The 27,290-nt window shown below is 45.1% G+C and overlaps 1 protein-coding gene across 1 annotated transcript in view; it reads right to left on the bottom strand.

Moving 5' to 3' along the window:
• Positions 1 to 2,594: 2,594 nt before the first annotated feature.
• GRK2 (G protein-coupled receptor kinase 2) overlaps positions 2,595 to 27,290 on the bottom strand; it is a 51,686-nt gene continuing 26,990 nt past the window's right edge. The window contains exons 5-21 of the mRNA XM_056850790.1: positions 25,629 to 25,703; positions 25,093 to 25,154; positions 24,336 to 24,387; positions 23,570 to 23,661; positions 20,768 to 20,867; positions 19,789 to 19,867; positions 19,489 to 19,619; positions 17,667 to 17,761; positions 16,833 to 16,940; positions 16,545 to 16,611; positions 11,835 to 11,935; positions 11,102 to 11,168; positions 8,273 to 8,368; positions 5,460 to 5,622; positions 5,027 to 5,163; positions 4,703 to 4,816; positions 2,595 to 3,090 (exon numbers count right to left, since the gene is read on the bottom strand). Coding sequence (XP_056706768.1) covers positions 2,920 to 3,090; positions 4,703 to 4,816; positions 5,027 to 5,163; positions 5,460 to 5,622; positions 8,273 to 8,368; positions 11,102 to 11,168; positions 11,835 to 11,935; positions 16,545 to 16,611; positions 16,833 to 16,940; positions 17,667 to 17,761; positions 19,489 to 19,619; positions 19,789 to 19,867; positions 20,768 to 20,867; positions 23,570 to 23,661; positions 24,336 to 24,387; positions 25,093 to 25,154; positions 25,629 to 25,703 — 1,710 coding nt within the window. The 3' untranslated portion in view covers positions 2,595 to 2,919. The remainder of the gene's footprint in view (positions 3,091 to 4,702; positions 4,817 to 5,026; positions 5,164 to 5,459; positions 5,623 to 8,272; positions 8,369 to 11,101; positions 11,169 to 11,834; positions 11,936 to 16,544; positions 16,612 to 16,832; positions 16,941 to 17,666; positions 17,762 to 19,488; positions 19,620 to 19,788; positions 19,868 to 20,767; positions 20,868 to 23,569; positions 23,662 to 24,335; positions 24,388 to 25,092; positions 25,155 to 25,628; positions 25,704 to 27,290) is intronic.

Raw genomic sequence — 27,290 nt, 5'->3', positions numbered from 1 at the left:
CTTGTACCACAAACCAACTATAGGCTTCTTCCTCCCACTGATGTTACAGGTATCCAGTAATATTGTTCAGGACATTGAGTAATACATTTCATCTCCCCTCCCCATACCACTTTGCTTTTCCATTAAAAAAACAACAAACAGCAGCACAACCCCCCCCAAATATGTAAAGTACTGACATGTATTATGCTAGTGCCACTCCAATTAAGAAATAGGTAAAATGCACTTGTGTCATGCTTTCGGTGATCATAAACAAATGGCCTCTGCGCCTGTCAGAATCTCCCCCACTTTTGCAGAAAAAGTCTGAAGCTGGTCTGTGAGAGGTTCCCCCTCAGCAACTCCACAGCCTTCACTTCCCCATCGCAGCAGGAAGTCTCCACGCACAATTACACAACTCTGAGAAGCAGAGGAATAACAGCATTAAAGGGTATCTGAGTACTCTGCTTTACTTTCAGAATGCAAAGGCTCAGAGATTACTTCCCTGTCATTTTGCCAATCCTCCTCAGTCCCCTCCCATTAGCAGTCTGGCTGTACTTGACACTGGCCGCAAAGCCTCCTTTCTGTCTGATGTGGGGAAAGTTGCCTGTAATATTGGAGGTAGTGCCAGTGGATGATAATGATACTTCCCAGGGCAGCATCTGCTATATAAAGATAAAACCTCAGCTGTATAGACTCTTCAAGACATGCTCCACAAACATGGAGCTGACTGCTTCCTACCCCCATGTTGATATTTTCCATTCCCACTAACAGTAATGCAAATACTTAGTATATGTACATGTCTGTGTCCATCTGTAAATGCTTCATCCTAGCCTAGGTAGATCCTCCATTCTGTCTCTGGGAAAGGATGAAAGGAAAAGGAGCCATAAAGAGTCCACAGCTCAGATAGCAGGGATGGGAGAGACCTCTGCCCATGTCCATGGAGAACTACTGTCTGCCAGAGTAGACAATACTAGGCAAGATGGATAGATTCAGATAAGGTATTCATTCAAAAGCCCAAATCTATGTCAGTGACCTGTTCTCTCCATTCTGAGGGCCACAGAACAGCCTTTAGGCCCTAGTCTTGTGGGTTTTGAATTTTTTTTATTATAAAAACAGTCTTTTTTAACCCACTCATTAAAATCACATTCAAAAATCAGCAAAAAATCCATAATAATAACCCAGAGAGACAAACCAGAGATCAATATTTACAGACACTGCAAGGAAAGGGGCTCCATTCCACCTCTCTCCTTCTGGGGCAAATCACCCTGGAAGGAAAATGGGAGTGAGGTGGAAGAACAGGCAGAGTTCATCATCAGGGTGGGGAGGGGGAGGCATGCAGCAGAGGCAATCACATGCACTTGGTCCGTGAGACCAGGGGGAGGGAACCTGATCCCCTACCAAAAAATCTACCCATACCCCACCCCCTCTGTTTTTCACAAGTGGAAGAGGAGGGGCACAGGCTTAATTCAACCTGAGATTTCTCCCCAGCCTGTGAGAGAAATCATAACACTGCTGTGGGGGAGGGAAATTATTAATACAGGGAGAGAGCAGGCCCAGTTTTTCAAACCCAGCCTGGCCTCTTGGCACAGAGATATTTACAGAGTCCTTCAGACACTCAGAGTTGGGGCAGGGCCTCATTCAGGCTGAGTTTCCAGCTACTGCCTCCTCCACTCCAGCCCCACTCCAGAGAGGCCCTGAGCAGAGGACAGGCAGTTCTGAATCTCTTTTGGCATGAACTCTGCTGCCCCTCCTTCTTTCCACAGCAAAGCAGAATACGTTTGGCAGCGGAGACAGCAGAGCAGAGACAGTTCTCATCCTACTCCAAAGAGAAGAATAAGAGGCAGTAGCACAGTCTGGGACACATAAGTGGCAGGGAACTTGGTCCAGTATGGCCTGGGGTGACAGGGAATAGGACTAAGCAGGTGCTCCACTGGGCCACCTGGATGGGGAGAAAAATCATTGTGAAATTTGGCACAATTGATAGAGAATACTTGTCCAGGCCTGGGATCGTGTAAGCAGAGGAATCATGATTCTAAGGCTGCCGCAACAACAGCCTCCGTGCAGAGATCTCAGATGTGGAATGGCAACTAATGGGATGCAAAGAGGTTGCAAGTAAGGATTGAGGAATGGACTCAGGAACACAGGGTTGACTAGGAAGGAAAAGAATGGGGTAAGCCTTCATCTGTTAGCAAGTCCTTCTAGGAAGTAGCTTCAAGGCAACTTTACCACCCTCCTAGAGTAGAAACCCAGCCAACCCTGAAAGAGATGGTTATGGCACAATGGCTGATTAACTAATACTCTGAGCAAGGGGAAATAGCAGTGAAAAGCATGCACTTTCCCTGCCAGAACCACAGAGCACCCTTGGTGCAGGATCAGCAGTGCCACTCTTGTCAGAGCTTGGATCTGGAAGATAAAGGGGATGGTATTCAGACTGTCATTTAGATTTCTTTGCATCCTTACTAGAAGGGGGCTCAATTCAGAGGATGTGCCCCCTCAAACACCCCATGGGGACCAAAGCCTAAACTAGCAGGCTCTCTGATGCTCCTCAAATGCACACTAGCACATGTTTGGCACCACAGGGAGGAAGAAGGGAGTGTTCAAGATACATAGTACACTCCAGAACATTCTCCTCCATTGGTCCTATTTAAATGCAAGGCCTTAAATCCCAGCCTTCCTTAGTGAGGGATGTGTTGACTTGTACCAACCTTTCCAACTGGGCTCCTTCCCCTTGAAATGGGTATAAATCCCCATGTGCTTTGGGGAAAGCGAGAGATATGGAGAAGCTTGTCCCAATTTTTTTGGATGCCCCCACCCCCTCACTACAATACCCCAGAGGGCTGGGGTGGACATCACAACAATCAGCAAGAGAGACAGGAGAGAGGATGGGGATGGTGGACAAACCCAGCCAAATAAATTAAGGATGGGAGGGAAAGTGGAGGAAGGTCAGAGGCCGTTGGTGCTGCTGCTGCTGCGCTGGATGAGTGGAACCTTGCTCAGCTCCACCACAGGAGAGCGTGGCTTGTGTTTCATCTTAGGCACCCTCTGCAGCAGCTGCTGGGCTTCCTGGTAGGCATCGCGCAGCTCCTTCTTCCACTGCACCAGCTCAGGATCACTCTGCAAGAAAAGGCAAGGAGGGAATTCAGAGAAGGTGCACGTCAAGGCCATAGCACAGACCTTGCTGGGGTAGGGGCAGGTGTTCCAGGCTCATCAGCATATTGTCACACCAAGACCACACAGGAGACTGCAAGGGATGGGAGACCTTGCCTTCTTCCTGGGGTGCTCTGAACCACATCCCTGGGTTTAAAAAAAAAGGTGTCTTCTAATTTCTAATTGGTGCCTCTCTGTGCCAGCCAACTGGCACCAATACCTTCTCCTTACGAAGTATGGATAGGGAATGAGAGGCCTGGACTCTCAGTCTGGCTCCTATACAGCTGCCGATCCCAAGGAGCCTCTTCTTATTCAGCTTACATGCTTTCTCTGTATCATATGGGATGTTGCAAAGAGCTGTTTAATCCACTGCCATGACCAGCCTTAATGGCAAACTAGGCTCTACTAGAGTTCTTTACTTATGCACTTCCAGAGCTCACTCTCACTTGCCTGTGCAATGGCTCATGCGTGGCAGTCAGATCTAAACTGCGTGATGAAGAGAGGCCTCAGCCAAAGCTTCTGTTTGCACTGGGGTAGAGGGGGATAAAAGCCTTTTGGCTTTATCTGGGCTCACATGGGAGGGGGAATGGAACTGTGGAGCCAGTGATTACTGGCCTTAGCCCTTCCTTGTTCAAAGTGTGGCCCTCTTAAGAAATAGTTGCCAACCAGGGCTATAGAGTTTGCCTAGTGTTCATGTCCCAAAATGCTTAAGAGGGGATAAGCTAAAGTCTTCACTGTGGCTGTGGTTTTCTCAGATGAGACTTACAGATTTCCTTTCCACTACCTCAGCATGTCACCAGGATTAGATGGCCTTCAAGACAAACAAACTGCTGTCCTGTCAGTTCTTTCAACTCACTTCTTCAGATTCAATCCCTTCCTGTTCTAGGTTTCTACTGTCTACCAACAGTGTTTCTAAATGAGAATCTACTAACATATACATGAAGCTACAGTATACCAAGTCAAACCACTGGTCCATCTAGCTGAGAACTGCCTACTGGGATTGGAGAGGCTCCTTCCCCAACCTCTGCTTGCTGACAGCCTTTAAATGGAGAGATCATGGAGCTAATGCTAACATGCTTCACAACTTTGGGATTTAAAATCATCTTTTGTAAACATCTTGAGCACTCTGATCCCAACAGAAGATTTTAACTACATGCTTAACTCTCCTATTGAGATCAACAAGTCACACAAGGTCCTAAACTTCCATTGCATTTGTGCCTTGTGGTGAAACCTCAAAATGAGCAGCTGAAAGCCAAACTATCAAAGGCCAGAGAGAGTTCAGACAGGACTTTCAGTGACCAGCAGAAACCTGCTATTGTAGCCTCACAGCTCCTTGCCTCCCAATATGCACAGATTATTCTGACGACAGAGCAAAACAAAACCCAAAACAAAATTAAAAAAAAATTTGGCAAAGCAATTTATCCTTTTCAGGCACATGCAGTGACCTTATCAATTTAGCAAGTTGCTTGTTCACTGGATTAAGGAAGACCCCCTAGCCCCTTAGCCTGCAGGAGCTCCATGAGGCTTTGTACTCCTTCAGACAAAGTTTTGGCTTTTTCAGACTGAGGGAAAAACTCACGTCACACTGCAGGACAAACTGCTTGCCTCCCCGGATCTTCAGCAGGATACACTTTCTATCCTTTATCTGTGTCTCCTCTACTGACTGGATCTCTTCCATGGTGAGTAAAGATTGCTGTTGTAGGATGGATGCAAAGAACCAGTGGTGTGAGAGAGAGACAACACACACACCCCATTTCCCACTTTCAGTTTAAACATGCATTCAGCGTTCTCTGCCCATTCTCCAGTTGAGAAACATTCCAAACAATGCACATATAGGGCAAGTCATCTCCTGCTCAACATGGCCATTCCCCCTCCTCATAGTGAAGTAGGATTCTTCTCTTACCGGGGACTCTCCTTCTCCACGCCACTCCAACCGGTTTGGGAAGAGGTAGAAGTATCTCCTCTGCCACTGAGTAAGGAAAGGGTTCCCCAGTTTTGACATGTAGCCATGCATGATGCAGTCTTTGCCTAGGGCATAATCTGTACAGGACAGCAAAAGCACAGAATGTCATGGTCAGTGTACAGCAAACCAAGAAGGGGGGGGGGCTCTTGGAAGCAGGGCAGGGGACAATAGGCAGCTAACCCAATCACAGTGTCTCCCCATAGTGAATGAATCAGAAGCTACTGCAAAACATTCCCCACAACAAATGCCCTGTAGATAGTATGGGTTCTAAGAGGTTAAGCTGAGCAAATGGAGAAGAGACTCCTAGCAGGGAGGACAGCTGTCCTGAGTCAAGGTGCCAATGGCAATCAAGTCTCTCAGTCATAGGGCTCACCTTCCTCGTGGCCCAGCTGCTTGTTCTTTGCTCTTTTGCGGGCTTCGAGCTTGTCAGTCTCTGCATTGACTGTGTCAAAAACGGTCTCTGTCACCTCCTGCTGCCAGCGCTCCGAAATGGTGAGGGGGAAGTTACGATAGAGCTCCTGGTCACTATCCAGTAGCTGAGAAGAGAGGCAGGTGAGGTTACTATAGAGTTTTGGGGAAAGCCCCACCATGTCCCTTCTCTGTCTTTAATACACAACTATCAAGTCATTTGCACCATCTCTGCCCCTCTTTTTCCTTAGTCCCTCTCTCACCCAGCCTACACAACCCTCTTTTAGTCATTCCAAACCCCAACCCTTATCGTTTCCCCACAACTACCTCAAGTTGTCTCCCTGGATATTCTCACAGCTCCCCCCTGACCAGTTCAGGCACAACTGCCATCTCCCTTTTCCCACTCTTCAAGTTCTTCTTGGCTATCCCCGAGTCTTTCAACAAAATTCAGCTAATACAAATACTATCATTTTCAGAGGAAGCTTCTCTTGAACTGCAGTTGGCTAATGGGATGGCTACTGCTATCAAGTCTTGCTTTTATTTTTTTTATGGCACCCGGTGAACCAGAGTTAAAGTGCTTGGCCAGTGGAACTTTGGGTCTGAGCTAGCATGGCAATCCCCAGGCACATAACTCACTATACGCTAGCAAGCTTCTAGAACTGAGTATTGCTTCCTGATAGTCTAAGGTTCCTGGCTTACATGTGGAAGGTCCTAGTAGGAAGCAGAAGATCTAAAGGGATGCAGCAAGCACATGGATATGTTCCCTCATACATAAACAAATATTTAATATGAAATTCACTACTATGAAATGTGAAGTTGGCTACTAGCTTTGTTTTTTGCTGTCAAGTCACAGCTTGAAAACCTATAGGGTTTCAAGGCAAGAGATGTTTGGAGGTGGTTAGCCATTGCCTGCCTTCACGTCATGACCCTGATATATCTTGGAGGTCTCCCATCCAAATACAAGCCAGGGTTAGGGGCTACTCGTTTAGCTAGTTCTAATAAATGATTAAACAAATTCATGGTGGGATAGGTCTATCAGTTGGAGCCGTCGGTCTGGTGCTGGAGCCGTCGGTCTGCGCGCCGGCCTGCTGGGGCGTTGCCCTGCCCCAGGTCGCTCCTGGTCTTGCCTCTCAGCCCCGGCCTGTTGGCCGGGAGAATGCCTTTCCGGCCCGCCCTCCCGTCGGGGATGGCTGTCGGGGGCCCTGTCGCTCGCCCCTCCCTGCTTGGCCCGGCACCGCAGCTTGGCTCCGTCCACCCTGCGCTCCCACCGCGCTGCGCAGCCTGTTCCCCGGGCTCAGAGGTAAGTGGGGTGTGGTGCCCGTCAGTGTCCGCCCGGGGCAGTCCTGGGTCGGGTCTTGGGGGAAGGTAGGAAGGAGCCCAGGCGGCGGCGAAGAGGAGGAGGTCTTGGATTTGCCACTCAGGTGCACATTTTCCCCATCCAGATTCTCAAAACTCTGCATGGGGGTTATTGGCCATTTATGAATGGGAGGTTTTGCATTGGATTTGCCACTCAGATGCACATTTTCCCCATCCAGATTCTCAAAACTCTGCATGGGGGTTATTGGCCATTTGTGAATGGGAGGTTTTGCATTGGATTTGCCACTCAGATGCACATTTTCCCCATCCAGATTCTCAAAACTCTGCATGGGGGTTATTGGCCATTTGTGAATGGGAGGTTTTGCATTGGATTTGCCACTCAGATGCACATTTTCCCCATCCAGATTCTCAAAACTCTGCATGGGGGCTATTGGCCATTTATGAATGGGAGGTTTTGCATTGGATTTGCCACTCAGATGCACATTTTCCCCATCCAGATTCTCAAAACTCTGCATGGGGGTTATTGGCCATTTATGAATGGGAGGTTTTGCCTTGGATTTGCCACTCAGATGCACAACTCAACAATAAGCCCCCCTGCAGAGTTTTGAGAATGCAGATGGGGAAAATGTACAGTGTTTGTCAGTCATTGTCATGATTTAATTTTATGGATGCCTTACTTTTTTCCCTCCTCAGAGGCCATGTCTACCCACTGGCTTTCTTGGCGGTAGACCTGGACTCCGAGGAGGGGGAAAATAAAGTCCCCCTTCAGAGGCCAGGTCTACCAATTGGCTTCTATGGGCCTCCGGAGGCCAAGTCTACTGCCAAGAAATCCAATGAGTAGACCTGGTCTCCCAATGGGACTCAGCCGGAGGCCAGGTCCACCAATAGGCTTTTATGGCTGTAGACCAGGCCTCCAGACGAGGACTCCGGACGGGGAGGGGGGAATGGCAGGGACAATTTAATTTTTATCAATAAAAAAGATCATTATTAAGTATGATATCAAGTTTTATTCAGTGTACCTATAGTTTAATTAAGACTTAAAACTTTAATTAAAGTTTATTAAGTTAATAAACAGTGTACCTACCTATATAGTTTAAGTTTAACAAATTTGGCTCTCAAAAGAAATCTCAATCGTTGTACTGTTGATATTTGGCTCTTTTGACTAATGAGTTTGCCGACCCCTGGTTTAGGCCATTCCACAGTATCAACATCTTGCTCTCCTCCAAGCCCAAAATATTCAGTACCAGTTCCCCCATTAGAACTCCTGTCTCTTAATTGCTGACCCTGCACAAGATATTCGTAATTCAACTTGCTCTGAGATCCTGTTTTAGAGGGGAAAGATAACACCCATTTTAAAACCACCATGTACACTTGGAGTAGTGAGCGGAAGCAGCAGCAGTGGCTTCCTGTCAGAGAGTGCTGTAATCCCAGGAAAGGAGATTATGATCATCCCCTCTGTACCTTGATTCCTTTTGTGTCCTCTTCGTCAAAGGAACCAATGTCAAAAGCATCAGCTGCATTCACTTCCCCACGTGGTGGGATCAAGGGTGGTGGGTACTATTAAGATAAATTATTGGAAATAAGATTATTGAAAATAGGACAATTCATTCTTGGAAATAAGATAATTAAGATAAATTACTGGAGGAAAATTTATTGCAATTCAGAACGGCAAAAGAGATTTGTCCCTACTTTCCTTTCCCCTAAAATTTCCTCCTTCACAATGCATGAGTAAAATATATTTTTTTAAATCTTACTGATCAAAGTAATAAAATATGAAAAAAGGAAAACAGTTAACACATCCACAAATATACTTTAGATATTAGTAAAAGGACAAACATAGATACCAATAGTAAATGGTAACACCAGCAAGGTTAATACAAAAATTAAAAGATAAGATATGCAAAAACCATTTGAGAAAACACGCAAAAACGTTAAGTGAAGACTGGAACTTTAAATGTTCCTGAGATACATTAGTAAAACATTAAAATACACTATCAAACACATACACAAAAAGAAGAGAAAAAAGGTTTATCTATTGCCAATTAATTACTAATAACCAATAACATTTATTGGTTCTGTAGGGTTTGAGCTGAATCATTGTCCTGCAAAAAGTATCAAAGGTAATGTGCTAATCATTGTCCTGTAAGTATCAAGATAATGTGCTAATGAGGGTGTGGTATGTTAAGATGGAACCATTGTATCCTGAAGTGATCTGTTAATGTGTGAAATCCAAAACTAATCTGCATGGCTATTGTGGACTGTAGTCTTTGTTAGTCTGGAGGTTTTCAGGACAGGAAACCAAGCCTTATTCATTCTTAAACTCTTTTCTGTTAAATCGTATACCTTGCAGGTGTGGACAAGTTTACATCGGGACCACAAAATGCAGCATACAAACAAGGATAAAAGAACATGAAAGATACTGCAGACTTGGCCAACCTGAGAAATCAGCAGTGGCTGAACATGGACTGACACAAACAGGACACAGGGTCTTATTCCAAGACACTGAAAGACTGGACAATTCTACCAACTATTTTGTCAGATTGCACCGAGAAGCCATTGAAATTCATAAACATCAGCACAACTTTAACAGAAGAGAGTTTAAGAATCAATAAGGCTTGGCTTCCTGTCCTGAAAACCTCCAGACTAACAAAGACTACAGTCCACAATAGCCATGCAGATTAGTTTTGGATTTCACATATTAACCACTTAATATGGTTAATATGATCACTTCAGGATACAATGGTTCCATCTTAACATACCACACCCTCATTAGCACATTATCTTGATACTTACAGGACAATGATTAGCACATTACCTTTGATACTTTTTGCAGGACAATGATTCAGCTCAAACCCTCCCTTTCTGACTATATATTACTCTTCCTACACACTTGACACTGAGAGACACTGTCCTTCAGTGTTACTCCTCTGAAGATGCCTGCCACAGCTGCTGGCAAAACGTCAGGAAAGAAAATACCAAGACCACGGTCACACAGCTCAGATAACCTACAAGAACCAATGAACTCTGACCGTGAAAGCCTTCGACAATATTTTAATAACATTTATATCAGGGCAAAGGGGCTGCTTGTTTAGCATTCCCAAACTCTCTAAACTATTTCCAATTTTCTTAAGATTTGGAGGTTTATGTTGTTGTTATTCTCCCTCCTAACCCCATTTGTTCCAGGAGATCTTGTTTATTTTGGCTAAATCCCACAATTTCCAATGCTACTCAATCAGATTGGGAATTTTGTTACATTTCCAGCATATACTACTCTGGCAGCTACTATCTTGTGGAATAAAAGTTATTCTTTGTCCCCAGACCCTTTGCCTGTTATGGAAGTCAATAAAAAGAACCAGAGGTCCAAACATAGCTTCACCTTAACCAAATTCACAATTTGCATCCAAAAAGTTGTCACTTCCGGGCATGCCCCCCCCAATTGCATACCATCTTCACAAAACTTGATTAATTTGAGACAATGTTGCTTCTTTAAAATACATTCCTTCCCTTCCTCTTTCTTTAACCATTTTAATAGGAAATTGCTAGATGTGAAAATGTTAAAGAGGTGGTTTAAGGTCACCCATCTTCTCTTGGATTATATGTTTATATCATCCCCTAACACACAAACACAGGAACACATGAATCTGCCTTATACTGAATCAGACCCTTGGTCCATCAAAGTCAGTGTTGTCTACTCAGACTGGCAGCGGCTCTCCAGGGTCTCAGGAAGAGGTCTTGCACATCACCTACATGCCTAGTCCCTTTAACTGGAGATGATGGGGACAACCAGGGACCTTCTGCATGCCAAGCAGATGCTCTACCACTGAGCCACGGCCCCTTCCCTAACCAATCCTTAAACTTGTTTAAGCAAAACAATTTCCAGCTTTGAAAGGAACCATACTGAAAATTAGGATGGAACTGTGATCATTTTGAAAAATTTCTCTGTCTTTGACCCATAGTAATATATTCTGTTTAGTACCTCAAATAACATTGTTTGGTAGTGGCTGAAGTCCATCTGGGGTTCACTTAAGCAATTAGCATAAAATCTATACACTAATGTATAACAACTGTTCCATTAATAAAAAACAAAAAAACCAATCAAACATTCAGGGCTGTTAAACCTCCATCTCTTCTGCTAATTGTTTTAAGCTTTAATTAATTATTGTTTTTTTGTTTGTTTCTTTGCCATATAAATCAACAGATTGTTGCTGTTTCCCCCCCAACTTGTCTATTGCCATTTTTTGCAATAAAACAGTGTCCCCCACTCTTGGCCACCCAGGGATCCACACTCACCTTCTGGAGAAAAACCATCTGCCAGTCCAGGCCCTGGAAGAAAGGGCTTTCCTTCACCTCAGTTGCCCTGTAAAAAAGATAGTAAACATACAATAAGAAGCCCTCCTTTCATCTCTGAATTATCTAGGAGAAGACAAGCTTGGAGGTAACTGTTCCATCATGAATAGCAAACACAACTAGAATTCTGCCTTTGTATTTGCCTAACTGTTTTACCTTCTTTTTTTTTAGTTCAAAACACATTGAGATTTAGCTTGAAGTAATCACCGTTAAACCGATGCATTGCTGAAGTATGCATACGCACCCTTCTGGTCTCTCACTACATCCATGCTCCAAGGTCATCTAAGTTGTGTTATCCGATTGTTGCTCAACTCTGAATCTGAGGAGTAGGGCAAGTGCAAATCTTGGGAAAGCTAAACTAGCAGCAGAACTCTGGAGGGCATTTTTGAAAAGTCACTTCTGTACATAAAAGGAGCAGAATTTGTATAGATCCCATTATGTTAGTGCAAAATATCAGCAAGAAATCTAGGGCAGACACATATCAAAGCTGTTTTTGTTGTGGCAACTACAGCTATCTTTCCAGGTCTTTTTTTTTTTTTAACAACAACAATAAAGGGTGGCCAAAACGCCCAAGTCCAAACCCAGCTTATATGTAGTCAGCCACTCCTTGTGTTAAAACTTAGGTAATCATAAAACTCCAGCCCACTCAGGCACTCCTACAGCCCAGCCAACTCACCCATGGCCCATACAACCCAGGCGACGATTGACATCTCTCTGAAGTAGCCCCTCCAACAGTGAGCGCAGCTCAGGTGAAAAGGAGTCTGGCAGCTCCACAGCCTGTGGGAACAAGCAGAGGAGGGTCAGAAGAAGAGAACTGGAAGAGGTGGGGAGGGGGGAAGAGACAATGCCACCTGAAAACTAGTACAGGATATTCTAGGAAACTAAACAGGGTGCTGCATGGAGACGTCCTTGAGCTAGGAACATTATTCCAACGATTCTGCCTCCTGGGTATAAGCTGTGCCGAGCGACTGGGTCCATTTATTCATTCAGGCTGCCAGAAGGGACAGGAATCCCAGTTCTCTGAGCTCAAGGAGATTCTGTTAGGAAAGGCTGCAGAACACTTGTGTATGATAGCTATGCAAGAACAATCCAAGGAGGAAGAGGAGGGAGGTGAGAGGCACAGACTAAAAACATACTTAATCATTGTGAGCAGGGGGAAAGAGTTTTAATTGCTATCAGCCTCAGCCAAAAAACATTCACAAGTGCACACTTTCTGTGGAGAGGTCAGCCAACACCCTTGATCTTCAACAGACGGCACGCAAGCATGGTTACATTTCCTCCATAACTTGCTTCAGACAGCGGCAGCAGTTTGTTGCAGACATCCCAAACTTCCCTCCTTTACACCTCACCCCATCTCTCCCTCCCACTTTCCTCAGCTTCATCATGATGTCTCTAAAAGCCTGTCAAACAGTTAGGCAGTTGAGGCATTGCAACCGAAGCCTATCATGATGATGGGAATCGTATCAGTCTTCCCTTTTATTGGCAGAATTATCCAGCTCTACTGAGTACAAGGAAAGGACTGTAGAAGGGAACTTACACCCTCAAGAAATCTAGCGCAATACAGGAGCTCTACTGATTAGCCTGGAAGAAAAATGAAAGCCATGACTTTCTAGAAGAAGCAGCCCTCAAAAACCATCCAAAGGGCATAAACTAATGAAGAGTTTTCTGGGGTAAGGAGAGATTTCTCTCTCTTCCTAATGTTAGTACTTTGGGTCACCAAATGAGATTGATTAGTAATAGGCTAGACACAGAAAAAAGGAAGTATTTTACACATAGCACAGTTAATTTATAAAAGTATAAATCCTGACAAAGGATATACCAGTGGCCAAACTTTTTAAAAAGTGTTAGACAAATCCATTAGACCATGACAGTTAACTAACTACACAACTTAACTTTGCTGATAACTGACACAATTAATAATACATAAAGTTTCTGCAGCCCAAACACTACTTGTTTCAAGTCCTTCATTAGGAAGTGGCACAGATGATATCTCATAATAAGTAATAAACAAACACAGGATCAGCCTTGTGATTGTTTTAGCCCACTGGCATAAATCTGCATATGTTTTTTACATTTGAATTACTGGCAACTGTTCACCTCTATCATTTCCCTTTCTGTAAAAGCATCTCTAAGAAGCCCTTTAGTCACATGAAAACCCTTGCCTGCCATTCCCTTCACATCCTGGTTATTTTGCCTTTCCACTTACCCCTCCAATGTATCTTAAGTCAGGTATGTGATTTCCTTTTTTAAAAGAGCCATATTTGGCATACTGCTGGATAGATATAGGAACCTGGGAATGTGGGACTTGCCCAAGGACAATTAGCCCATTTGGGGCTGAACTGGAATTTGAACCTAAGGTTCCCATGTCAAAATTAAATCCGTGTCCTGTGACATGTCACATTTAAGACTATTTCCCACTTTCAAAGCAATTTAACAAATGTACTGATTTAAAATCAATAAGCCGTCATGGAGCCCTGGGCTAGGGAGAGAGAGGATCATATGCTCCCTCTGCAGCCATGACAGTGGGGGGAAGGAGAAATGGTTTGGCCATGGTGGCAGGAAAATAATTCCTATCAGAATTCCAGGATTCACACTGGCAGGTTGCTACTAGGGAAGAACCTACAGATCATAACTCCAAGGCAGCTGCTAGTAGGAGAGACAGAAGGTGGAGTGGGATAAATAGCTGACAGAATTATCTGCAGCCCCACTCATTTTAGCCAAGTCCTCATTCCATGATCTCAAGCTGCATCCAGCTCCAGGAGAAATGCCACACACAAACACAATAGTTTTGTGTGGCCTCAACAAATGATACCAATTTACCTAACAGGAACCCTGTGATTAGGATACGGTGTATGTGGTCCCAGCATGCTTCAGGACACTGGGGATTTAAAGCTGGATTTCCCAGAACCTAGTCTACCATGTTTACCACTCCCCACCACTGGCTCACAGTTCACCACTGTCATGATCCTGATTAGGAACCCTGAAGACAGTACTGCTTTGACTGTGAAGGCTAGGCCCAGTCTGAACAGGTAACCCTGCAGAGGTTGGGGGTATTCTGCAGATTCTCTGTTGTTAAACTCTACAACATACATTGGATGCACAGGAACACAAGCACACCTGCAGAGAGCGACCACATAGCAACATCTTTATTAGGTCAGCTCAGTGGTTCATCTATTTATTCTGTCTCCAACAGCGACCAGTTGCCTCAAGAAATGTGCAACTGAGAGCCTTCTGCTCCCTGTAACTTTCATATTTTAGCAGATTAAGGAATGGGAGTTGGTTTATTAAAATGTTTATATCTCATCTTTTTCCATGACTCAAAGCAACTTACAAACTGAAAATTAAAAAATACAACAAAAACTTCCAATAACCATTCCCCCCACAATGCCTGAAGTGCACACCCAATTAAAAGTCCTGGCAAATAAAATAGCCTCGCAAAGCCTCTCAAATACCCCTAGAGTTGGCACCCCCCTTACCTCCATAATCATTCAGAATGCTACACCAGCTATGCAACCCAGTGAGCAGGATCTAGTGATCCAGTCACACCAGGGTTGTGGCTTTTCCCCACTCTTCCCCTTCCTTATGACCTTGGGAAATTTAATTCCTCAGGACACAAGCCTTATGTGGAGTAACAGCCACAAGAGTCATATGGGGTGCAGTGAGGGAGAGGGTAACCCCCCTCCAAGTCTTCCTTCAGCACAGTTCTAATGACAGAAGAGGCATGAGGGGTGATTTTGCTCTTTCCCCTCCTCACTGCACCCTACTGACCCGCATGGCTATTACTCCACAACCCCAGGAATCAAGTTTGATAGAGTTGGAAGGGATGTCTGTGGGGGGAGAAAAGTGGGAAAGATCTACAACCATTAGTACACTCCACTGATGGATGATGGATCCAACCCAGTACCCTGTTGTTCTTTCTTATTCCCCTAATGTTTTCGAATTCTATCAGTAGACAGAAGTACATAAATGTTCCATGTTCACTTTTTCTAGTCTACTCACTACACACTTAAATGATAGCCCTTATTTTATGGAAGAGTCCCCATCCATTCAAGCTGCATTGCCATCTGGCTGCTATCCCAATACCAATGACTATTTTTAGCTTTGTTTGCTATACTCTGAAATAAGGTGGTCAGAACTTCTACCTGAACAGCATGATGAGCATCTAAAGCTAAAAAACCCAATCCTGAAGACAAATAAACAGTGGTACAAATCTTTGCACAAGAACGAAGAAAATGGGAGATTTCCAATGCAGCAATTAGAATCCCTGACTACAAAGGAAACATGGAAACCCTTTAGCCAAAAGCAAAACCCCAGTTGAGGATACTGCTGCCTCTCACCTACTCACCCTCTAACAGCACTTAGATTTTTTTTGCAGCAGTAGCAAAGAAGGACAAGAAAAAGTCATCGCATCCCAGTAATTTCTTCCTCTCAAGAAGAATGCCTCTGAGTTATCAGAGGTTGAGCAGGTAGACAGGTGACAGTGCTGACAAAGGGAGGCAATCAGACTTTCTGGTTGCCTGTAGCCCCTGTTAGAATCTTCAGCCACTACAATCAAACACGGCTTCTACCTGTTTAGGTATGCTGTGTCAACTGGGCCAGAGAGAAAATATTAAAGGTATGAGGAAGATATGTTAGACTAAGAGAAATTACGCATGGCATTCACCAATAAGCCATGAAGAGAAACTACAGTTGTATTAAGGAGCAGAGAGAACAAATGGACAGAAATGATCACATGCCGAACAACAGATTTCAACCAAATCCTCTGGAGGGCTCATCTGTCCTGAGAGTCCCCTGGCCACCTTTGGCAACACTTGTACAGCTTTCCCTGTCAACCACTCATCCCTGAGTTGAGGCTGCTTCTGCTTACCGTCTCCAAACTCTCTGGGGAAGGGAATTCCTTTCTTATTCTTTATACATTACTAAAAATAGAGGATTCCCTGATCTATTCATAGTGTTAAGGCAATGGCTTAACTTCACATCTATCAGACCACTAGAGGGAAGCACGTGTGTCTCCTCATAAATGCATTCACACCATGTGCCTTCCAACTAACCTGATAGTAAAGGGCACTGAAATGCACAGAACTAGGGATTACCCAGAACACGTAGAATGATATTGATTCAGTGGAGGAGAATATTGTGTCAAAATGCTTCCAGGTTGGAGGGTGGGAGGGAGGAATGACTACTCTAAAAAGTGATCTCAGTTAGTAAATAACAGATGTAAGTAAGCACAGAAATATTTGTGAACTAATGACAGAAGCTTCCAACAGTGGTGTGGGGGAGGGAGGGAATCCAAGGTTTTCAAGACTCAAAGAAGTGGGAGTGGCCAAGTTCAACACTAGGTAGATTCAGGATCAACACTTGAGATTGATACATAAAGAACACTTACCATGGTGAGCGTCATGCGGTCAATCTCATGTTTGTCTTTAGTCTTGTGTTGCCGAAAGGGACTGTGTCTGAGGTAAGAAGAAAGTGTCAAAGCAGACTTCCTGTAGCCTCTCCATGTCTTAAAACCTGTTTTTCTCTTTTGACTTTGCATCCATGTTTCAGAAAAGTCAACCCCTCCATCATGCCACCCCACATCCTATTCATCTGTCATTCATACTTCTTCACCACCATCAACTGCAACCCTTTCTCCATCTCAGGCTCTTCCCCCTCACCCACGATACCCACTTACCCCCTCAGTAGTTTGAAGAGCATGCAGCCTAGAGAGAACCAGTCAGCACTGCTATCATAGGCCACGCCTTTCTGCAGAACCTCTGGTGCCATGTATCCATGCGTGCCCCTGTAGATATGCAGTAAACAACGAGTCAAAGAAAGCATACTACCTGGAAGGCTAGAGGCTGTGAGCACCAAGCGTCAATACAAAAGAGATCCATTTTTTTTAAATCCACAGGAATGTGACAAAAAAAATCCAAACATTAACATGGAAGGGATTTGCACTTGAGAATTTGGGAGCACATGTGGCTTTTATCGAGAATGAGGATCTAATTCATTATCACAATTCATTTTTACAAGAAGGACCTATAGAAACTCTCCCTATGAAGTCTTAATGGAAGTAGAATCAATTGGAAACGGGGCAGCTACTCTCTGCAATTCCATTGTCTCCCAGTGGGGTAGACACCATAGCAAATGTTCACTCTTTGTTTGGAAACGCCCTGTACATAGATTTCAGTTCTGTTCATGGTAGGATTTTGGCATCACAGTAGCTTGGCCTGCCCAACACCTGGGCACATAGTTCCATAGGGGCTATGTATGGAATACTCAACACGCTGAGGCCTGAAACTGAATCTATACACACTCTGATTTTGTGGCATATCGTTGACATATTTTTGGCCTCCACACATCATGTGCTGTGTTCAGAGCACATAGACTCACATGCAAACATGCTGGAGGTACATGGAAAGGCTCAAGAGATCTCACTCCCAGTCATGTATAGAAACAGGTGTGGGTAGCACGGTAAAGATCAGATTCAGTGGCTGGAGGAATGGACTCCTTTCTGGATACTCACACGCTGGCATGAGGTTTCTTCTTGGAGAAATCACAGGCAAGACCCAGGTCTGAGATACGGACATGGCCAAACTCATCCAGCAAGATATTGGCTGGCTACAGAGATGGGGGGGGGGGGCAGAAATGAACAAAAGTTATAGGGAAAGCAGGAGCTGGTGTGATGCAGCGGTTAAAGTGTTGGATTAAGACCTGGGACAACTGGGTTTGAATCCCCGTTCTGCCCTAGAAGATCACTGGGTGAACTTGGCCCAGTTACAGGGAAAGGTGATATTGAGATAGATAGGAAAGGATGAATAGATAGAAGGGATAGGATAGACAGGATAAGACAGATAAAATAGATAGATAAGATTTTTTTGCCAAGAAGTCACAGCTGACTTATGGCGACCCCGTAAGGTTTTCAAGGCACAGTGGGAAAGAAGAGGACTCACTACTGCAGCCTACCCAAAGCCTTCTCTATCATAATATTTTGCCTCACAGCAAAACAGTTTGGTGTTCCGCTGGCAGACTATGTTTTGTGGCAAACAAGGCAGATAATCCACAGCACTTTTTTTTTAAAGGACAAAGTAAGAATAGGTTCTGGATCTTCACTAAAATCGCCTGGTTCTTCAAACTTCAAGTTTTCCGAAGAAGTAGATGACATAATTTGTCTCCTACAATCAGAGTGGAAAGACAAACTTTATGAATTTGCTTTAATGGCCAAGCTTACAAATCAAGTAAACATGAAACCTTCTGATTTTGCAACTTTGCTGGTTATGTACCAAATAAAGACTTGATGATGAACCTTCTGATTTATTCCAAGAGAGATGGAAGCTGTTCTATTAATATTATTGATTTCATTATGTTTATCTTAAAATGATATTAGAGCTTAGAGTAATATACAGTAATATATATAGTAAGTCATATCTTAAACCAAATTGTAAATATCCACTTGCAACTTTACATATATAGATATGTCTCAGTATGTTATTATGTTTATCACAACCTAATTTGGGTCATAACTGAGTTTGTGTAATAAGAAGAGAAGAAATGAAGATAAGAAAAGAAGGCAGGACAAGAAATGTTGAAAACATCCAATATTATTTTTAACAGGCAGTTTATAATGTATTAGTGAGTTTATTACAATATATTCTGGGTGCCAAGGAAGAAAACAACAACAACAAAAAACAAGAAGAAATTTTGAATGTACTGTATATAGTTCTTTTTTAAAAGGTAAAGGTAAAGGTCCACTGTGCAAGCACCAGGTCATTACTGACCCATGGGGTGACATCATATCCCGACATTTACGAGCCAGACTTTGTTTACAGGGTGGTTTGCCAGTGCCTTCCCTAGTCATCTTCCCTTTACCCCCAGCAAGATGGGTACTCGTTTTACCGACCTTGGAAGGAGGGAAGGCTGAGTCAACCTTGAGCCGGCTACCTGAAACCAACTTCCGTTGGGATTGAACTCAGGTCATGAGCAAAACTTGTACTGCAGCTTGCCATGGGGCTCATAATTCTTTTTTACTTTTTCCTAATTTTCCCCTTCCCTTCTCCTTTCCCCCCCGAATTGTCTTTAAAATAAAAATTGTCTCCTACAGAAGGGTGCTGCTACCCCAAACGAGTCATGGAAGACAGCATAATGCCAACTTCTAAGAAAGAAGTGGTCCACCTGTATACAGAGGAACTCACACTTTACTCAGAGCAGCCCATAAATGTACTGTGGGTAGAAGGGTGACATTGAGGACACTTATGCAGAAGACAGCCAATGGTTATCTTTGTGGAAAGAAAAGCCTGGGAAGATGTGGGTGAAGCACAATGTGGTTTGGAGAGGATGCATACGCTCACCTTGAGGTCACGATACACCACAAAGCGGTTGTGCATATGTTCCAGCCCCAGAATGATCTCTGCTGCGTAGAAACGCATCTCAGCCTCAGAGAAGACCCCATGCTGGGACAGGTGGTAATGTAGGTCACCCCCTGCAGGGAACAGAGCAGAACACCATGTGAGGCATACATCCTGGCCAGTTTCAGAGGTAAGGAGCAAAGGGGCAGGGCCCTGCAGTCAGGGGATCCTTTGGAGAGGTACACGAGGAGGGGGAGGGGGAGATGGAGAAGGGGCTCCTACAGGCAAGGTTCTAGCTCTCACCATTCATGAGGTCCAGGATGAAGCTGAGCTTGTCAGGTGTTTGGAAGGCATACGACATGCACACGATGAAGGGACAATCCTGGCAGAGACACGAGGGACAAAGTCACAACAGAAAAAGGCAAAACAACAGTTTTTAAAAAACCACTAAGTATGCAAGTACACTCACATGAATCTTTCTCCTGTTCTATGTTACACACATCTGGGCTCACATCCTCATGACTCTCACATTCCTGCTTCCCTGCTCCACATTCTGCACTCTCAGGGACACCCCTTGCATGTGTGTGCCAGGAACTGCATTCTCCTTTAAACGTACATGCACACAACTGGCAACCCTGCAGGACTAGGCTGTGCAACAAGCCACTCTGTCTGTTGCCTCACAGATTATCTGACCAATGTTTTAATTGCTGTTTATATGTCTTTGTGTGTATTTCAGCTCTGTTTTTAATTGTTTTAATGATGCCAGCTCCCGCACAGTCATCACTCAACCTTTCTGCTTCCTGGCATCCTGGACACACATCTCCATGTGCTTCCAGACTCCCTTGATCATCTGGCACACAAAGCCCCCTCCCGCCCCTCCCCCTCTTTCCTCTGTGCAATCCATGCCTGTCTCATGCTCGCCTTCTGCTACAGCACACATTGCCTTGCCTCTTCTCCCCTTTCACGTGCATGATACACACTGCACTGCCTACACAAATCCCAGCCCTGCTGCTAGTTTACTGCAGGCATCACACTCCCAGCCACATGCTCTGCAGCATCTCCTGCAAATTTTATACCCCTCTGATAATGACCAGCTTGCTCATCAGAACACCTGCTGTGTCTACACCACCACATCACAGCCTGGGCTGAAAGCACGCCACATGCCCTCAAGCGCCCCCCTCTCTACACAGGTCACAGCCCTCTTCCTCCTCGCCAGCAGAAAAGTACTCTACTGGGAAGATCTGGGGCTTGTGTACTATACTACTAGGATAGCCAAGCTCACCCCGGTGCTGACAAGCGACAGCATGATGCGTTCATTCAGGGCCAGTGTCTCCCCCTGTTTCATCTTAATTCTCTTCTTATCCAGACACTTCATAGCATACCTGCCAGGAACAAGAAGAGCAAACAAACCTGCTGTTATGTCCTTACCAGTACCCAGTGAATAATCCCTACTGAGATCCCTCTACACACCTCCCCAGAGTGGGGCTCCCAAGGAACCACACAAAGATATCCTTTGGCTTGGTGCTTTCTGAACATTTTCTTCCAGCATGCTGTCAGAATTTTAAGCCAGACCAAATTCCTACAAACACATCAAGGGTTGTTTTTTTTGGGGGGGGGGAGGGGAATGTTCCTTGGATGTCTCCCCATATAGATCCCATATAGCCCCACAGAGCCAGCATGGTGTAGTTGTTAAGAGTGGTGGTTTGGAGCGGTGCACTCTGATCTGGTGAACCAGGTTGGTTTCCCCACTCCTCCACATGAACCCAGCTGTGTAACCTTGGGCTAGTCACAGCTCTCTTAGAGCTCTTTCAGCCCCACCTATCTCACAGGGTGTCTGTTGTAGGGAGGGGTAGGAAAGGTGATTGTAAACCGGTTTGATTTTTCCTTACGTGGTAGAGAAAGTCAGCATATAAAAACCAACTCTTCTTCTTCTTCATATCAAACAATAATGGCTCAGTTTGCCAATGACTAGATCAGGGGTCGGCAAACTCATTAGTCAAAAGAGCCAAATATCAACAGTACAACGATTGAGATTTCTTTTGAGAGCCAAATTTGTTAAACTTAAACTATATAGGTAGGTATACTGTTTATTAACTTAATAAACTTTAATTAAAGTTTTAAGTCTTAATTAAACTATAGGTACACTGAATAAAACTTGATATCATACTTAATAATGATCTTTTTTATTGATAAAAATTAAATTGTAAGTCCCTGCCAGGGAGGGGCGAGCGACGGGGCCCCCGACAGCCATCCCCGACGGGAGGGCGGGCCGGAAAGGCATTCTCCCGGCCAGCATGCCAGGGCTGAGAGGCGAGACCAGGAGCGACGTGGGGCAGGGCAACGCCCCAGAGGGCCGGTGCGCAGATGCTGACGGCTCCAGCACCAGGCGGCCCTTACAACAAGGGAGAGGGGAGCCAAAGTGGGGCGACCTAGAGGAGGCCCCGGAGGGAGGTAGCTCTCGGGCCGGCCGGCCGGCGGGAAAACGGGCCCGGACGGACACCAGGCCACCCGCCGGAGAGGAAAGGGGCGGGGCTGGAAACCGGGAGGGCCCTTGGAAGTTCGGGGAAGGTGGAAGGGGCGGGAAGCGCTTCAAATCCCTGCCGGCCAGCTGGATGGAACTGGAAAGAGCCGCACTCAAGGGCTCAAAGAGCCGCAAGCGGCTCGGGAGCCGCGCTTTTGCGACCCGTGGACTAGATTAAACCAGTGTCTCTCTTATCTCATAAATTTCCTTTCCAATTAACACTCAGCATATTAAAGGAAGAACAAACTGCCTGAGTTTCATGTTGCGCTTTATTGGCCCTGGCAGAACAGAAGCTGGAAGGGGGGAGATCAAATAACTATGCTGCCACCCACACAGGAGGAACTGTGGAGTGGTTTTAGAGAAAATGGGGGTTCTCTCAACTGTCACAGGTGTCATTTTTACCACAAAAGAAGGGCCTCAGGATGCTCTGGAAGGTACCGAATTATACCTTGTAGTTTCAAACCATGTTTACGTTTTGTTTTTCGTGTAGTTGTGCTATTACCTCCCTCATAACCTGCCCTGCTCTCTTTCCTACCCTCAGTAAAGGCCTTTTTTTGGTTTTTTACAAATAGAGAAGAAAATTTGTTTGGCTAAGGGTGGGGAAACTGAAGTCAATTCTGAGATGATGGACAGTTCAATCCTATGCAGAGCGCCATGGACTTAGAAGGAGTAACTTTCATAGGATATTGTGTTTCTACAAAAGCAATGACTTCCCTGAACAGAGTCCTTCTTAGAGGACTCTAGGTTCAGTACAGGCACTGTGTAGGGTTCTCACGAATTGGGGGCAAACTGAGAAAAAGACTCGCGAGAAGCTTGCTTGCAGCTTGAAGCAGCTGGGACTAGATGCTGTGTGAGCTTCCATTCACTCTCTCTTGAGGAGAAATAAAATTGGCCATAGAGTTGGGGGGAGGGAATAGGGTGGCACATCACGCTTTCCCATAGCCACTGCAAATTTCTGGGGAAATGACAATTTCTACGTTACTTTTCAGTGTACAATGATCTCATTTATCTTCTCCACAGTACTAGGGGGTGTAAAGGTGAGAAACAATGAAAAGGCCTCACTCCGTACGCTCTCTCAGACCTCCATTCAATATATGGCTAAAAAAATAATAATGTTCCCTTAGATGCAGCTACACTTATTCTCCTCTTCTGACACATGCAAGTGAACATACTAGCAGGAACACCCTCCTGTTAGCAAAGCCAGACCAGATCAGACTACCCTAGCCATGGTTGAGGGAGGAGGGCAATTCCCACAAGCCCCCTCCTATTGACATTCTGACTGCTATCATGCCAGTTATCTGTGAGAAGAACTGTGTGGCAGGAGGAGCTCTGAGCTCCCCAACCCTGACACTATCTTCTATTGTGCCCTCACTCTGACCAAGACAGCAGAATCACCACTGTCATTGCTGAGGAAGGGCAACTGTAGTTTGGACTCAGATATTCAAACTTAGTTGTAAGCTGTCTTGCAAATCTCAATAGCAGAAACTCAATCTTTAAATTAATAACCTAAGCTTTGCTTTCAGGGAATTCTTGCAACACCCTCAAAACAATGCCAAACATTACATTTTGCCGGTGTCTGCTTTCCGGCAGCCGTAGACCTCGCCAAAGCCACCACGCCCGATGATGCGGTGGACGCTGAAGTCATTCATGGTCAGCTGGGTCCGTGAGAGAGGGTGGGAGAAAAAAGAAATGGAGGAGAGGGAGACAGGAAAGGAGAGGAAGGGAAGAATGTCAGCATTCTATGAGCACCATATTGCTCCTGTAATGTCTCAGAAGCAACACACGTGTTACTCTCATCCTTTTAGGGACATACTGCTCACAGATCTGAATGGCTTTCCACACATTCCTCCTTCACCCGCCTGTCCCAGCCAAGTCATGGCTTCTTGAGAGATTATCTCAGTCTGATTTTTAGATCCTGACTCAAGATCATCTTATGTCATGTGCGAGTTGAAAAGATTTGTTCTAGGGCACGGGGCACTTAATCTCTCAGACCTATACAGATTCTTCAAATCCCTCAATTCATTTACTAACACAGCACAATCCGAAGAACATATTCCTGGAAGTAAGCCTCATTCAACAGACCCCAGTAGGATCCGAGTAGGCCTGTTTAGGATTATTCTCCAAGTTTAAAACAATAAAAATCCTCCCACCCTGTGGCTACAAAGACTTCAAAGCTTCCCCTGCATGACCAGAGCTTTGTGGATTCTATAACACTCCGGCACAAAAACAATAATGTCCCCAGAGGTAGGTCTATGCTTAGTGCCTTTTGACAGCTTTTGCTTTATCACTGTAATTCTCAGGAATGCCCTCCCACCATCAGGGCACTCACATGGATGTTCAGCTCTACATTCTTCCACTGACAGAACCGTGTGAACTTGTCACTAGAACAGAAAGGTAAAAGGAAAACAGAAGTGAAACGAACAAATAAACACTCACTGACAGCTATCTCCAATGTACACATCATTCCTGTAAAAGAAATCCCAAAGAAATCCCTTTATTTAGACACCTTGAGTCTAGTAACCTTTCCCATCAACTGTACCTGTTTTCCCCCCCAGCTTGGAACTAAAAGCAGCTTGGGGCAGGAAAGAGGATTTATATGGGGTAAATGGTACAGGAGGAAAGAGTTAAACTACCCCAGTACTCAGGCCACAATCCAGTTTAATGTTAAAAAAAAACCTGGGATTTCCTGATCAGCAGTCTCCCATGTTACACCCAGTTCAGTCAGAAGTCCACTGAGTTCAACAAGACTTGAACCTTATTACAGCCTGATCCTATACATATTTACTCGTGAGTAAATCCTACTGCGTTCATGGTGCTTACTCCTAAGTAATTTTGCAGCTTTAAAGGTAATGGCCCATTTTTCCCCATTCGGAGAAGTCTCCCATTCCCAGTTACTCCACAATGAAATTAAGTTGACCCTTCATATCAGATTAATCTTTCCTTCCCTTCCCCCCCCCCATTATCCCCCCAGATAAATCCATTAAGCATTCCTTAGGCATTTTCTCCCACTGGATATCCTTCGCCAAGAATTTTCCGATGAAGTCACAGACACACACCACATAAAGTCCATGCTCCTTGACACTCACCTCTCAAAGTATCTCTGGAAGATATCCCCACGCAGGCACTGACAAATCTCTTCAATGTACGGCTGTCAGAGGAGTGAACAAGCTAGAGATCAATACCACAAACCTATTCCATTAATTCTTCCACCCACTGGTTTTGTTTTCTACCAGCATGACCCCTGCAGCCCTATTGATGCTTACACCAAAACCCCAGCACACATGACCGTCACCAGCTGCAGTGACATTTGACCCACAACATGCATATCTCAGACCTAACAAACGGTTTGTCCCGCACACGCTAGTCTTGTTGGCCCTGGGCCAAATGAGGTTCCGGACTCGAGGTACACAATAACTTAGACCAAAATCACATTTGCATTATAAAGCTCAGAAAGCTTGAAATGAGACCACAAATATTTTTTCCTGCATGGTCATTGTTAGAAATCTGGTACAAGCACATTTAGAACAGTTTTTCTGTTTTCTCACATGCATGCACAAGGGCCAAAAAGTGCTTTACTGCAGCATGTGTGAATTCAGTTCCCAAGCTATTGAGAGGGACATACCTGAAAGAGATCAGGTGGTACTTGCTTCTTGCTGAGGCGGCTCTGCACATACTCTGTGGCAGTCTTGGAGAATGGCTGTTAGGGGACGCAGAAGTAAAATGAGCCTGAATACATAGCTTTCTGGCCTCTCTTACAGACAGCTTCCACTTGGGCTCATGAAAACATGCCCCACCCCCCGTATGGCGGCAGCAGCAAGAGACATAAGGACAGTGTCCAAGCCTCAACCCCAGCGCTGCTCACTGCAGCTGCTTGCCTGCGCATGCACCCACCCACACCCTGTGGCCCTGTGTGGGTGATGGCAATCATGTAGAGACACCCCCCGCAGCCCTAAACTACCACCCATCCCTCTACTTTTCCTACCAAGCCACCCAGCAATGCTGCAGGGCAGTTCCGTAAGGAAAAGGAAAGAAAGCTCCCTAAAGACATGGAGTTTAGTGCTGCCATACTGGAAAGTGAGCTTAGCTTCACCCCCTCCCAGCAGTGGCAAATGAGGAAGTGTCCACCCAGGTGCTTCACTTGCCAGATGCTTCAATTGCCAGATTCCCCTTTAAATTGGAGAAAAGCAGGCTGATTTTTCCTCTCATTAAGGTGGAAAGCTGCAGGAATGCCAAAACTCATGCCTCAGACCGAGCACAACTTCACATGGTTGTTTCCCCTTTAACCGGAGTCTTTCTTGCTTTCCGTGCAGGGAAAAATCCCCATGTGGAAGCAGCCATACTTACGATAACAATATTAACCTGGGGAGACATCCAGTTCCAATTCTGCTGTGATTGGGGTTTTGCTGGGGGATGCAAGAGCCAATCCACCCACAGAAATCAAAGATGGGTCCAAAAGTCTGAATCTGGTTTGACAGCTGAGAGAACAGAAAGGGGCTGGCCACAGGCACATATTGAAATGGTATGCTATCCTTTCTCTATACCCGAACGACTGCTACTGAGGAAGAACACTGGTTTGGATCCAGCCAGCTTTTTCACTCAATCTCACCCAATTCTTCTCCTTACTGCTGCCCCTGTTCCATGCAGGTCCCATAATCCCCCAGTGTAGCCTTTTTGGGTAGTTAAACCGGACTCCCTCCTCTTTTTTGCCAGTGGAAAAGTTGGTTGGCTCCAACTCACTGCTTCCTGCAAAGTGATGCTCCAGGTAGCTATACAGCCTTTTCCCCCTCTGCTGTCAAGTCACAGCCAACTTATGGCAACCCTGTAGGGTTTTCAAGGCAAGAGATGAACAGAGGTGGTCTGCCATTGCCTGCCTCTGCATAGTGCCCTTGGTATTCAAACACGGACCAGGGCTGACCCTGCTTCGCTTCCAAGATCTGATGAGATCGGACTAGCCTGGGCTATTCAAATCAAGATAGGTGGCTGTCTACAATTGCTCAAAAGTAAGGCCCAAACAGGAAATAAACCCAATAGCCATCAGTGGTAGAAGAAAGGGCGGGTGGTCATGAAAAGAGGATTAAAAGTCAGGATTAGTACACCTAAATGTGTGTCATGTAGTGAACCACAGAAAATACTTAGCCTATTGGAGAACACATAATGCCACATATATGGTATGAATGTATGAAGCTGCCTGATAGTGAATCAGAATTTTAGTTAATCTAGAAGATCAACACTGTCTACTTGGACTGGCAGTGGCTCTCCAAGGTCTGGGTAAGAGAAAGATGCT

The sequence above is a fragment of the Euleptes europaea genome, chromosome 6 (genome assembly GCF_029931775.1).
Source record: "Euleptes europaea isolate rEulEur1 chromosome 6, rEulEur1.hap1, whole genome shotgun sequence".
In the NCBI taxonomy this organism is placed as follows: Eukaryota; Metazoa; Chordata; class Lepidosauria; order Squamata; family Sphaerodactylidae; genus Euleptes; species Euleptes europaea.
Note: the sequence above shows the minus strand (reverse complement) of the source record. Positions and strands in the feature narration are given on the sequence as shown.